General features: G+C 50.9%; 1 protein-coding gene across 2 annotated transcripts in view; it reads left to right on the plus strand.

The window, feature by feature from the left end:
* Nucleotides 1-13,582, plus strand: part of MUC16 (mucin 16, cell surface associated) — a 95,769-nt gene that overhangs the window by 54,773 nt on the left and 27,414 nt on the right. For both annotated transcript variants that reach the window (XM_058728843.1, XM_058728842.1), the window contains exons 20-34: nucleotides 176-348; nucleotides 966-1,001; nucleotides 1,204-1,269; nucleotides 4,047-4,168; nucleotides 4,526-4,593; nucleotides 6,502-6,674; nucleotides 7,008-7,043; nucleotides 7,274-7,336; nucleotides 8,846-8,970; nucleotides 9,179-9,246; nucleotides 11,341-11,513; nucleotides 11,643-11,678; nucleotides 12,150-12,274; nucleotides 12,708-12,775; nucleotides 13,365-13,537. In XM_058728843.1, coding sequence (XP_058584826.1) covers nucleotides 176-348; nucleotides 966-1,001; nucleotides 1,204-1,269; nucleotides 4,047-4,168; nucleotides 4,526-4,593; nucleotides 6,502-6,674; nucleotides 7,008-7,043; nucleotides 7,274-7,336; nucleotides 8,846-8,970; nucleotides 9,179-9,246; nucleotides 11,341-11,513; nucleotides 11,643-11,678; nucleotides 12,150-12,274; nucleotides 12,708-12,775; nucleotides 13,365-13,537 — 1,505 coding nt within the window. The remainder of the gene's footprint in view (nucleotides 1-175; nucleotides 349-965; nucleotides 1,002-1,203; nucleotides 1,270-4,046; nucleotides 4,169-4,525; nucleotides 4,594-6,501; nucleotides 6,675-7,007; nucleotides 7,044-7,273; nucleotides 7,337-8,845; nucleotides 8,971-9,178; nucleotides 9,247-11,340; nucleotides 11,514-11,642; nucleotides 11,679-12,149; nucleotides 12,275-12,707; nucleotides 12,776-13,364; nucleotides 13,538-13,582) is intronic.

The raw sequence follows: 13,582 nt of genomic DNA on the forward strand, positions 1-13,582 counted from the left end.
CTCTGTGCTCAAGGACCTTGGTTGTCCTAATCATTTCCAACCCTCCTCCAGCACCAAGGCTGTTCCAGGTTGTCCACCAGCCCTTCTGCTTTCTCTGTCCCCTCCTTCAGTAGGGCTTTCCCGGGCTCCTACCTGGAGTCCCCACCTCCCCTTTCCCGTGTCTTTCCCTGCCCAGGCCTGAGAAAAAGGGAACAGCCACTGGAGTTGATGCTGTCTGTACTCACCATCCTGACCCCATGGGCCCTAAGCTAGACAGAGAGAAGCTGTACTGGGAGCTGAGCCATCAGACCCATGGTGTCACCCAGCTGGGCTCCTTCACCCTGGACAAGAACAGCCTCTATGTCAATGGTGAGCAACCTTTTTTGTAACCACAAGTTGAAGCTAAGAATCTGCCCCCCACCGCCCGCCCGCAAGGGATGTGAACTCTCCAGTTCATCATAGAACCCACCCTATGTGTTATTCTCCACCTGCGTGATATCCCTTAATGAGTCAAGGGCCCCCATAGGCCCTCCAGTTTGCAAATCCTTTTTTTCTCTTTGCAGCCCTGCATTTCAGGGCTGTGATTTATATACTTGTCTGGGCCACAAAGTCTTTATCCAGACTGATAAAAGAGGATATCTCTCTGGCTGAAGTCAATGGCTATTCAAAGATCTGGCCATCTCTGTTCCTGTCAATGTCTATCTCAAAATCCCCTCTGGAGCCTGAAAAGCACAGTTGACAACCCCATTTCTAGAAATGTTGGTGTATATGTCTTCCCAAATAAATTGCAAGCTCATGAAGACAGGGGACTGGGTCTCTGATTTCTCAGCCTTTTAGAAACAAGGTAAAGTTACCCCTGAATCACAATTGCTGAACTGCATAGACTTGAAGTCTTAGTTGGGGGTAGGGACTGGTGGGCTTTGGGCTATATCATGGACCTCCCTTTCCTGCTTGCATCCCAGTTCTGTCTCCTTTTCTCATTTCAGGTTACACCCACTGGACCTCAGCCCCCACACCCAGTGGTGAGTACCCACAGCCCTGATGACTACATGCTGTGGACCCCTGGTGGACAGCCACTGATCCCCTGCCCCAGGGCCTGGGGAAGAGAAGTGGCTAGGAGACCTGACGGTCTTACCCAGTTCCTCCTACATTCAGTGGCTCTAGCTGGACAGGAAAGATGCCCTACTCTGAGTCCCCTTCTTACTCCAGACTATTCATCCTTAGCTCCTGTGACCCCTGTGCACTTCCCAGGGACCTCGATGGTGCCAGCCCACTTCTCCAGCTCCACAGGTAGGTGACTTCTCTCTCCAGCTCCTTGTGAGGAGTCTCAAATCTATATCTGGAAGTTATCAAGAAAAACCCTGGAGCTACCATGGGCTCCCCTGCTCTGCTCTGACCTCCTCAAGAGCAGAGAACGTGTCCTCATCTGTCCAGCTGCATTGGCCTTAGACAATTGACCAGCCCTCTCAGTGCCTCAGCGCCCTCATCAGCCAAGTAAGAATAATCATGCCTCATAAGGTCGTTGTGAAGGTTGAATGAAAATGTATGGAAGCACACAGCACAGGGACTACCAGAGAATTTAATATGATGGACATCACTGGGCACATGACCTGTGCCAGGCAGAGGGGAGAAGATGCTGAGCCAGGTGTGGTCCCTCCCCTCACCAAGTTGACAGTGTACTAAGACTGGAATTGAATGTGCAGTTACAATTGATAATAATTGTAAAAGATAACCATGGGGCCCCCGGGTGACTGTCAGTGAAGCATCCAACTCTTTTTTTTTTTTTTAAGTTTATTTATTTTGAGAGAGAGAGAGAGAGAGTGTGTGAATAAGCATGAGCCGGGGAGGGGCAGAGAAAGAGAATCCCAAGCAGTCTCTACGGTGTCAGCACAGAGCTCTTGGGCCACCTGGGTGGCTTAGTGAGTTGAGTGTCCAACTCTTGGTTTCAGCTCAGGTCATGATTTCACAATTCATGAGTTCAAGCCCCACGTTGGGCTCTGTGCCGCCAGTGCAGAGCCTGCTTGGGATACTCTCTCTCCCTCTCTCTCTCTGCCCCTCCCCTGCTCACGCTCACTCTCTCTCTGTCTCAAAATAAATAAATAAACATAAAAAAATTTAAGATAACCATGTTATTCAGCACATAAACATGCCACACTCTGTACTTCTGCTTCTTAGTTTTATTTTTCATTTTTTTGATAGGAAAAATATTTTCATTTATTTATTTATTTTAATATAATTTATCGACAAATTGGTTTCCATACGACACCCAGTACTCATCCCAACAGGTGCCCTCCTCAATGCCCATCACCCACTTTCCCCTCTCCCCCACCCCTCATCAACCCTCAGTTTGTTCTCAGTATCCAAGTGTCTCTTACAGTTTGCCTCCCTTCCTCTCTGTAACTATGTTTTTTCCCTCTTCCCCTCCCCCATGGTCTTCTGTTAAGTTTCTCAAGATGCACATATGAGTGAAAACATATGGTATCTTTCTCTGACTGACTTGTTTCACTTAGCATAATATCTTCCAGTTCCATATTCACGGAAAATTGCAAAATATAGTAGAGTTCCCTGTATGCTTCATTCAATTTCTCCTCAGTGGTTACACCTTCTGTAACTACAGTATAATATCAAAACCAAGAAATTAATTATGAAAATCTATAGACCTCAGATTTTACTAGTTTTACATGGATTTCTGTGTCTCTGTGTGTGTGTGTGTGTGGTTTTATGCCATTCTATTACATAGGCAGATTTTCATAAGCACTGCTACAATCAAGGCTCAAAACAGTTCTATCACTGCAAAGGTGTTTTACAGGCATACCCACCCAGCATCACTCTGGCAACCACTAATCTGTTTCTCATCTCTTTAATGTTATTATTTTGGGAACGTATTAATAGCATAATACAGCATGCAATCATTGGGGATTGGCTTTTTTTAATATTTTAAAATTTTGTTTATTTTTGAGAGAGAAAGAGACAGAACATGAGCGGGGAAGGGGCAGAGAGAGAGAGAGGGAGACACAGAATCCAAAGCAGGCTCCAGGCTTTCAGCCGTCACCACAGAGCCCAACACAGGGCTCGAACCCACAAACTATGAGATCATGACCTGAGCTGAATGAGGCACCCAGGTGCCCCTCAATGACATTGAGTTTTAATGACAACAGAACAGGGGTGCCTGGGTGCCTCAGTCAGTTAAGCGCCCAACTTCAGCTCAGGTCATGATCTCACGGTTGGTGGGTTCGAGCCCCGCATCGGGCTCTGTGCTGACAGCTCATAGCCTCGAGCCTGCTTCAGATTCTGTGTCTCCCTCTCTCTCTGCCCCTCCCCTGCTCATTCTGTCTCTCTCTCTCTCTCTGAAAAATAAATAAACATTAAAAAAATTGTTTTTAAAGACAACCAAAAGAAGCTGGTTTTGCCTTCTTGCTTTAAATATACTTTTGAATGAGGATATACTTGAGAGGACTTATTCATAAAATAAGTCTTATTAAATGAGTTAATTGGGGGAAAAATTGTTAGCTGACAAATTGTTCCTCAGGCAAATTTTCAAACGTGGCATTGAAGGCTGAACCTACCTGGGAGGGTCTTCAAAGGTGCCCTGGTAAGAGAAAGAAGCTGGCTGGAGCCAAGACAGTCTTAGGGTCATTAGTTCTTGGTTCGTCACCTGGTCTCATGTTCGTCCAACCCAGCCTAGGGGTTTTGAGGGATTTGGGCGTTGAGCAAAGAAAAAGATATGACCAGTAGATGGCAGTAGCGCACACAAACGTGGGTGGGCAGCGCGGGTTTGCCTGCCGGGGAGGAACCTCCGAGGGGACATCTTTAAGAGGTTAGGGCATGAGGATCCAAATAGAACATACCACTGCCTCCGCTCCCCACCCCCACTCCATCCCCAGCCTCAGATGAACAGAGAACGATACCCAAAAAACATCCCAGGTGAGGGTAGTCTCTCCCTGGCATCTCCAAGATGATAGAGTCCTCTGAGCAGGCTAGGGTCGTGTGTCCCAGTGGCCCATTGCCTTACAGCTGGTCCAGACCCGACTCAGTGCATAGCCTCTTCTCCTCCTTCCCCACTGCAGCTGCTGGTCCTGCCCCAGTGCCCTTCACCCTGAACTTTACTATCATCAACCTGCACTACACGAAGGACATGCAGCCGAGCTCGGCAAAGTTTAACTCCACAGAGTCAGCTCTACAACGCCTGGTAAGAACCCCCTGAAACCCATCCCTCTCTTCCAACGTCCTCCCCACCCCTCTTTGAGTCTCCTTCCTATACTTCTGGAGGATACGGACGGCTGGAGGGGAAGACAGTTTCTAGGTGCAAAACTTGGATCTGCCATGGAGAAGTGATGTGCCTTCGGAGTAGTGATCTTGCCTTCTGGTACCATTTCTTCCTCTGTAAAACTAAGATCATAAAAGCATTGATCCCAAAGGGTTCTTCTGAGAATTAAGTGTTGTATCGAGATGACTGGGGAGCTGCTGTTTTATTTTTGAATATGGTGTTTTAAAATGACGGTTGCTTTTACGTCTATTTTTCATTCACCTTCTTCCTCCTTCCCAGCTCAAGCCCTTGTTTGCCAACAGCAGCATTGGTCCGCTCTACATTGGCTGCAGAGTGACCACACTAAGGTGAGACCTCTTCTTTTTTTTTTTTTAATTTTTAAAAACATTGTTTTAATGTTTATTTATTTTTGAGAGGGACAGGGACAGAATGCGAGTGGGTTAGGGGCAGAGAGAGGGAGACACAGTATCTGAAGCAGGCTCCAGGCTCCGAGCTGTCAGCACAGAGCCCCATATGGAGCTCGAACCCACGAACTGTGAGATCATGACCTGAGCCAAAGTCGGACTGAGCCACCGAGGCGCCCCTGAAAACACTTCTTTGTCTTGCCTTAGGAGGCATAGTAAGGGATGGGCTGGTTGGGCTGGCCAGGGCCTGGCCTGGGGAGGGAAGTAGGTGCCGAGGGCACAAAATTTAAGGAGGTGCTCCCCCTCAGGTGCTCACCCTGTGTCTGCAAAGCCCCCTGAGAGCAAGCACTCCCTTAAATGTTGCATCCAGGCACCTTGCGTGTCTCACACAGTTCCCAGCTCTGGTGCCAGCTCTCTCTAGGTCATCTTAAATCCAATCCAATCATCAAACTTGCAAGATCCGAACAGGTCACACTCAGACAAGAAATGGCATGCCAGCACGGCAAGCATCGGACGTTTCTTTTTTCTAAGAACCTTCTTGGAAGTCCAAGGACTTTTCTTTTGGAATCCAGATGACGGTTAATGTGCAAAGAAACATAACATCAGTGGATAGGAGATGGGGCCACTCTGGCTTACGTGTTCCATGTCCAAAAGGTAACCAGTATCTCTTGTAACAGTCCTGACACGTTAAGAGGTTTACCATGCCTAAGGAAGCCCAAAGCGATAGCTTCCGTCAGGTATTGTTGTCCATTTTCGGCCCTCCCAGAAAAGATTCAGGCCGTCAACAAGGGGTCATTGTCACCATAAGCAGCATCACCGGTAAACACGAGTGACATTGCACCTTTAACAAGTTTCTAGGAGACCAGAGCTAGAAGCAGCTTGGCTCCAGGTCACTTCCATCCTGTTGAGGTGCAAGGGACACTCTGTCCGTCCCCAGTAATCTGGCAGTGCTACCTGCCCTTCAGGGTTAATTTTTCCTGCTTCCTTTGCCAGGGAGCTGGGAATACAAGAGGCAGGTAGACGGTGGGTAGGGGGTCTTTGCTAGGCAGCATCTCATGCTCAGGTGCTCAGGCCCAAAAGTTGGGTTGGATCAACTGCTCAGAGCAGAATCCAGTGCTCAGAGCTGCTAGCCAGTGCTAGGGACTGTAAATGCTTGGTTCTGTGAATATTTGTTAAACAATTAAACAGTTAATTAAAGAGTTATCTGGCACCAAAGCTAGATATTAGTATCATTTCCAAACCCCATGACATTCTGAAATGATATTTTTAAATGTTTTTATTTATTTTTGAGAGGGAGAGAGAGAGAGAGAGAGCGAGCGAGCCCAAGTGGGGAAGGGGCAGAGAGAGAGGGAGACCCAGAATTTGAAGCAGGCTCCAGGCTCCAAGCTGTGAGCACAGAGCCTGATGCAGGACTTGAACTCACGAACCATGAGATCATGACCTGAGCAGAAGTTGAGTGCTTAACCAGCTGAGCCGCCCAGGTACCCCCCAAACACCATGACATTCTACACTTGATCTTAGCCAAAAGGCCGAGAAGCGATCACCATGACATTCTAACAAAAGGGTTAGAGCATTATCCACACTGCAAAGATGGGAGAACCGAGTTAGACCCACTTATGTGGATTATTCAACAAGTGACAGAGCCAAGGTTTGAACCGATGGTCATCTGACTCTAAAACACCCACTCTGGTCCTTTGTTGTGTAAAGATGCCCCTTCTCTTACGATCAGCTCCTGTCTGGACAACAAAAAACAGGGAAGCAGGCATTCACATACAGGCGGGCTGATAGAATGATGTCCTGCCCGGGATGCCGCTCTGTCCCATACCCATGCCCAGGTCCTTCTCTCCCCAGGCCTGAAAGGGGTGGAACAGCCACTGGAGTTGACGCTGTCTGCACCTACCGACCTGACCTTTCGGGTCTCCAGCTGGACAGGGAGCGCCTCTACTGGGAACTGAGCCGCCAGACCCATGGTGTCACCCAGCTCGGTTCCTACATCCTGGACAGGGACCGTCTCTATGTCAACGGTGAGCATCTGGTGCTGACAGGGGTCTCCTCCCGTACCCCAGATGGATTATTCTGTTGGTGCCCTGAGCTCTGGACAGAGGATACATCCCTGTCTGCCTCTAGACGCTTCTGTCCTCATTCTTCTTTTCCTTGTGAGATCCTCCTTCCCCACCAAGGGCTACATCATACACAGGGAGATGGAGAGTCAGAGAAAGGTTATAGGAGGCACTACCCACTGTCTGGAAGGGACAAGACCTCCTGACGGAATCGGTCCTTCCAGCAGTGGCCCAACCCCTTCATCCTTTGCTTAAACTTTTCAAACATCCCACCTCTCTCTTATCCACTCTCTGCAGGTTACACCAGATCACCACTGACCCCCATCCCCAGTGGTAAGTGCTCAAACCCTACATGGCTCTATGCCCCCACATCTCGTGGGAACAGCTGCTCCCTCTACCCTAGCCCAGGGCCTCATGGAGGAAAGAAGCCTTGAGGGGCCTGGTCACCCCCATACCCCTACCTCTACCTTCTGTGGCTCGGGCTGGGTATCAAGGGCCCCTGTCTTCGGCATCTCCAAGGTTATAAGGCTGCATCTTTCTTATTTATGCTGTTTGCTTCTCAGTTCCTGTGATTTCTACACCCTCAGGAACCTCAGTAGCTCCAATCTCCTTCTCCAGCTCTACAGGTAAGAGCCTTTTCTCCATGTCTCCTTCCTTCCCACCCACGTGCCTCTGTGCTTAGCAATGAGAAGGGCAAAAGGTATGTGCAGGCAGGTCACAACAAGGGGACAGTGTGGGGAGGATGATTTTTGGGGACCATGCCTTTGTAACAGACCAGTCCAACTCCATCCCTAGGTTTGGAGAGCTCTGTAACTCTGGGTTTTCAATCCCAGGCTAAAGCAGTGACTCCTTTTAATCCATTCTGCTTTCTGTGAAGGTGTTGTATCAGCTAGGTTTTACTGCATAACAAATGACCCTCAAATTTACTGGATTAAAACAATCACATACTGCTCTGCTCTCTAGTATATAGGTCAGCTGGACAGTTCCTTGGGTCTGAACCAGGCTCCCTTATGTGTCTGTAGTCACCTGCCCGTAAGCTAGGTGACTCTGCTTCTGGAAGATAACTGACGTATGGCTGGGGTGCCTCAGTTCCCTTCATGTGGACTCTCATCATCCCATAGACTAGCTGTGGCTTCCTCATATGGTGATCACAGACTTCCTAGAAGCAAGAGAGGCCATCCCATTGGCCACAGCAAGTCACGGCCAAAAGTCAAGAAATAGGCTCTTGGCAGAAGGGGCTGCCACACCACACTGCAAGGGTGTAGAATCTGTGGTCACTTTTACAATCTACCTCAGGTGACCTGCCAGGGACCAACCTGTGACCGTGTTGGCCTTAGGGGACCCATGGGGGGGTCGGTTAGTGAGATTAGATGCAGTGGTACATTCTGGAACAACTCTCAAAGCTTTACCTCCTGCTAGAGTAGAATGGAAATAGTCATGGGCAAATCCAGGACTAATTCCCAAAGGGCAGAGACGAAAGCAGAGAAAGCAGATGTAAGTAGCAACAGCAACAATGTCTACAAAGCAGTGACAACACCATTCACAGCTTGTTTGTCACATCATGCAGACTCTGCTTTACGTGTATGATCTTCGACCCCAGCGGATGGACACTGCTCTTTCTCTGTTTGAGAGAGGCATAGACTGGTTCTTGCGGGGCTGAGTGTTTTTTCTGAGGTCACACAGCCAGAAGATGGGCAGGACTCCTATTTAAGTCATTCAAGCTCTAGAATTTGGGCTTTTGTCCTAAAATAGCTGTGTGGCTTTGGGGAAGTGACTTAACTTCTCTGAAACTTGTTTTCATCCTCTGTCAACTGGGACTAAGTAAAAGGATTCACTTCCAGGGTTTGTTTGAGGACTACACGAGATACTGGATAGAAAGTTCTGAGCATAGAGGAAGCTCTTACCAAACATCAGCTCTCATGATTGCTGTTATTTTTGTTGTGATTATTAACATCATTACTATTAGTAGAATAACAAAATAAAGTCTCCCATTTGGGGAGGAGATATTCTGAGCTCTTGAACTAGATGTGAATATACTGGGCACCAGGGATGTGGATCCAGACTCTACCCCACCATCCCTAAATCCAGCTTAGACAGTGGCTCAGGGCGTGACTTTTCTCCCAACCTCACTGCAGTCTCCGGCCCTGACCTGGTTCCATTCACCCTCAACTTCACCATCACCAACCTGCGCTACACAGAGAACATGCAGCTTATGGATTCAGCCAAGTTCAACGAAATAGAGAAGGTCTTGCAGAGCCTGGTGAGAGCCCCGCCCACCTCATTCCTTTACCACTTGCTGATGCCCGCCTACCCACCCAGCCCCACCTACCTCTCCCATGTCCCGCCTACCTCCCCCATGCCCCACCCACCTCTCCCTGTCCCTCAACAGCTGCCATCCCCACCCAACTTGCCCCAGCCCTGCCCTCGTCAAGCTCAGACCTTCCGCTCACCTCCCTCTCCTTCAACAGCTCAGACCCTTATTCAAGAACACCAGTGTCGGCCCCCTCTACTCTGGCTGCAGACTGACCTCGCTCAGGTGGGACCCCCAGAGAAGATGGCCCAGTGAGGCACAGTGGAGATTCTTACCATGGTCCTCCAGGGCTCACTCCTCACTTTGGCCTCAGCCCTTTCCAGCTCCCAGCCTGGGATAACCACTGTCCCTTGGGCTGCTGGCCCCCAGGCCCTGCTCCAGACCTTCCCATCCTCCTGAGTCTCAAATCTCCCATGCAATATTTAATGGGAACAAAATGACAGATCATAGCAGCTGGAAAGTTGCTGGAACTGAATTTCTTCATAAAGGACCCATCCCTGATCCTTCACAAAGGCTATGATCCCCAGTCTACCATGTCCACACTACATGCAAATATTTCTGAAGGCTGACACACAGCAAATACTTAGTCAGACATTGGAGTTCTTGGTGTATGGTCACTACTGACATTCTGGGCCAGAGAGTCCTTGTCATGGCTGGCTGTCCTCTGCACTGTAGGCTAGTTAGCAGCATCTTGACTACTCGATAGATGCCTGTAGTATCCCCACCCCAAAGTAGTGACGACCAAATCTGTCACCAGGCATTGCCAAATGGCTCCTGATCCAGAGCGCCCCAGGTTAGAGTCACTGGGCGAGATGCTTCCTGTCCATCATCTCCCTGGACTCTCTTAATGTCACTACTATTACCCCTATGTTATAGATGGGAAATCATCAAGGCACAAAAAAGCTAAGGAGCCTTCTCAGAGCCAGTGGCTGTCAAGTGGTGGGGCCAGGACTCAAGCCCAGCCTCCTCAGAGTCCATACCTGTTCCCACTAAGCTTCTTTGCTTCTTTTCTTTGGGAAGAACCGTGGGTTCCCTTCCCTTCCCCATAATCCCAGCCTTCAATTCCCTGCTCCCTTCCAGTGCAGACATGTGCAACTCAGCCCCCCTTCACTGAGTGATGGGGCTTCTGAACATGAGGGGGCCCTCTCCATTCCGAGGTTCCCTGGAGGGTTCAGCCTTGGTGGGCATCTCCCCAGGATATCTCCATGGCTCCAAAAATAGAATTTGAGAAAGGATTCCCTCCCTGCGGTGCTAAGATAGAGCAGGATGGAATGAGGCCCTCTTTCTTGGGGTCTAGCCCAGGGTACTGATGCATCCACAGCAGAAGTGACCTCCTACCACTGCCCTGGTGTTCTACAAATTTTCTTTGCATTCACAAGCATTGCTTGAGCACCTACTGTGTCCAAGCTCCATGCTGAGCTCTGAAATCTCCATGGAGGCCAAAGCATTGACTCTGCCATCAAAAAGAGGGTACCACGTTAATTATATGCAAACACATGCAAACATATGCACACAAATTAATTATATGTAATTATTATATGTGAATTATGTGATTAATGATATAAAAACACATAACTTAATGGTGAATAAAACAATAGTGGCAGATACTCCCCTAGCACTTAGGGATGTACCAGATACCGTTGTAAGCCTTATACTTACAACAACAGACTTAATCCTCACGAGACATACCTGGGTACCATGATTACACCAATTTTATAGATGAGAAACTGAGGCCCGGAGAGACTGTTGCAGTGCCGAGAGATGGGAAGTGTAGTGGGTCCAGGAGGAACTGAAGTGGCAGCTCATACCTGGAGAGGAGGACTCGGTGGCCAGGAGACATGGCTCCGGGCCAGGAGGAGTGGTTCAGGGAGAGGGAGCCACAGCTGAGAACCTAAGGTAGCCAGCATGCAGAGCAGACATTCTCACCCACAAGCGGGGAGGCGCGGGGTGGCCGTGAATGCCGTGATGTGCATGTTGGGACAGCACAGTGGGGCTTCATCCACAGGCAGTAGGGAGCCGGAAGGATTTCAGCAGATTCCCGACAAAGGCAGATTCCCATTTTAAGTGAGACTCGGCAGTGTGACGATGCTGCATCATAAAACACAGAGGGGCCCGGTCTCAGGAGGCGGCCCCGGAAGGAACCATTTTCAGCATGTGGAGCAAATTCCCTCAGTGGTGGATGACGAGCATCTCGGGGCCTGTCGACAGGAACCGCACCGCTTCCTGGCTTTCCCCATGGTGCCCCCATAATGGTAGCCCTCAGGGACCCTCTGCAGATGGATCTTAACCTTCTGCCCTGCTGTGTCCTGCCCTCCCCAGGCCAGAGAAGGCTGGAGCAGCCACCAGGGTGAACACAATCTGCTCCTACCGCCCCGACCCTGCGGGCCGCGGGCTGGATAGAGAGAAGCTGTACTGGGAGCTGAGCCGGCTGACCCGTGGTATCACCTGGCTGGGCCCCTACACCCTGGAGCAGGACAGTCTCTGTGTCAGTGGTGAGTAGCGGCCACCTCCCCTTGGCTGAGCTGTCAACCTCACATTTCCCGCCCCCCCCCAAACCCCCAGGGCTTCTTTAGTCCTGCTTCACCTCAACACCTCCCCTCTCTCTCGCCCTCTCTCCGCAGGCTACACCCACCAGACACCAGTAACCGCCCCCAGTGGTGAGTACTCAGGGGTCTTCAGGAGCTCTCCCCCGCCCACCACCACCACCATCAGGGAAGGAGGCTGCGGGCCCCGGCTCACACCTCCAGCTGTCAGGGAGGGAAGAGATCAGGGACACAGGCTGGGAAGTCATTGCAGTAAGACTCAGCTGTGCGTCACCTCTGTGCTGTTGGCTGGACACAGAGAAATGGCCACCACGTGAGGGTGGTCGGGCGGACGGAAGGAAGTACCTGAACGTGGGCTTGAGTAAATAAGAATGTCAGGTGGTAAACTGTCTCCTGCAAATCACGCCCACCTTCGCCTGCATCATGTGATGGTCTCGTGTCCACACCGGTGGTTCTGAGATTAGGTCCCCAAGGACCCTCAGCCCTTGCTACAGTCCCCAGTGAGACGGCTGCTATTCCCAGGCCCTGCCGCGTATCCATCCCGGGCCTGACAGCCTGGCCTCTCCTCTCCCTCCCCTGCTGCAGCCACGGGACATCCCCTTGTGCCTTTCACCCTCAACTTCACTATCACCAACCTACACTACGCTGAGGACATGCAGCCTCCTGGATCCTTGAAATTTAACACCACGGAGAGGTCCCTGCAGCGCCAAGTGAGAGCCGCGCCCACCTCACCCTGCCAGCCCCGCGCACCTAGTCTCCATCCTGCATTCTGGTGCCAGCCCCGCCCACTCCTGCCCGGTCCTCCGGGAGCTAGCCCCTCCCACCTCATTCTTGCCCCGCCCACCGATACCCATCCTGCCCCTGCATCACAGATCATCTATGTTTTTTAAATTTTTTTTTTACATTTATCTATTTTTGAGAGACAGAGAGACAGAGCACAAGTGGGGGAGGGGCAGAGAGAGAAGGAGACACAGAATTCGAAGAAGGCTCCAGGCTCTGAGCTGTCAGCACAGAGCCCGACGCGGGGCTGGAACTCACGAGAGCCGTGAGATCATGACCTGAGCCGAAGTAGGACGCTCAACTGACTGAGCCACCCAGGTGCCCCACAGGTCATCTATTAAGTTTCCTTGCCCTCACCCACAGCTCGGACCCTTGTTCCAGAACACCAGTGTGGGCCCCCTGTACTCAGGCTGCAGACTGACCTTGCTCAGGTGAGACCTTACAGTCCCTGGCCAGGGCTGCCTTAAGGGCTTTCAGACCCTAGGAGTTCCCTCTGCTTCCTTCCTTCCCTCTCTGCCCTCAGCAGAGGTGGAATTCAGGAGGCACTGGCTCCAGGATCAAGGCCTCTTCTGATTGTAACCGCCTCCCTCCCCCCCCACCCAAACTGTTCTCAGATTCTGCAGAGCCCCTCAGTAGGATGGGGACCCTAGTCTGGTCATCCTTCTGAATTTCCTCCTGCCTCGATTTGACCAAAGAGGGTACTTCCTTGAGGTTTTCAGTTCTATCCCCAGGATTCCTCTCAAGACAAGCATGCCTTTTCCACTTGCTTTAATCCCCAATTCCAGCTCTCCGCCTGTCTCAAGTAGAAGCCCTCCCGTCCCCATGCCGTGAGGCTGCAGGTTTCAGACTTGCGATTTAATAAAAATCCTCCCACCCATTGACAGTGTGCATGGTCCCAGGCTGGCCAGAGGTGGGTTCCAGCCTCCTCGCTTCCCCTGGCTCCTTCCTGTCCCGCCCCAGGGGTCCCAGGAGCCCTGCCTGGGGACTGCATCAATTGTTACCTCTACCTGCCCTCCCCAGGCCCGAGAAGGATGGGGCAGCCACTGGAGTGGATGCCGTCTGCACCCACCGCCCTGACCCCACGGGCCCTGGGCTGGACAGAGAGCGGCTGTACCAGGAGCTGAGCCAGCTGACCCGTGGTGTCACCAGGCTGGGTCCCTACACCCTGGATCCCAACAGTCTCTACATCAATGGTGAGGGGCTGCCACCCATGTCTGCACTTCTCCAGGCCCCACATC

The sequence above is a fragment of the Neofelis nebulosa genome, chromosome 4 (assembly GCF_028018385.1).
Source record: "Neofelis nebulosa isolate mNeoNeb1 chromosome 4, mNeoNeb1.pri, whole genome shotgun sequence".
In the NCBI taxonomy this organism is placed as follows: Eukaryota; Metazoa; Chordata; class Mammalia; order Carnivora; family Felidae; genus Neofelis; species Neofelis nebulosa.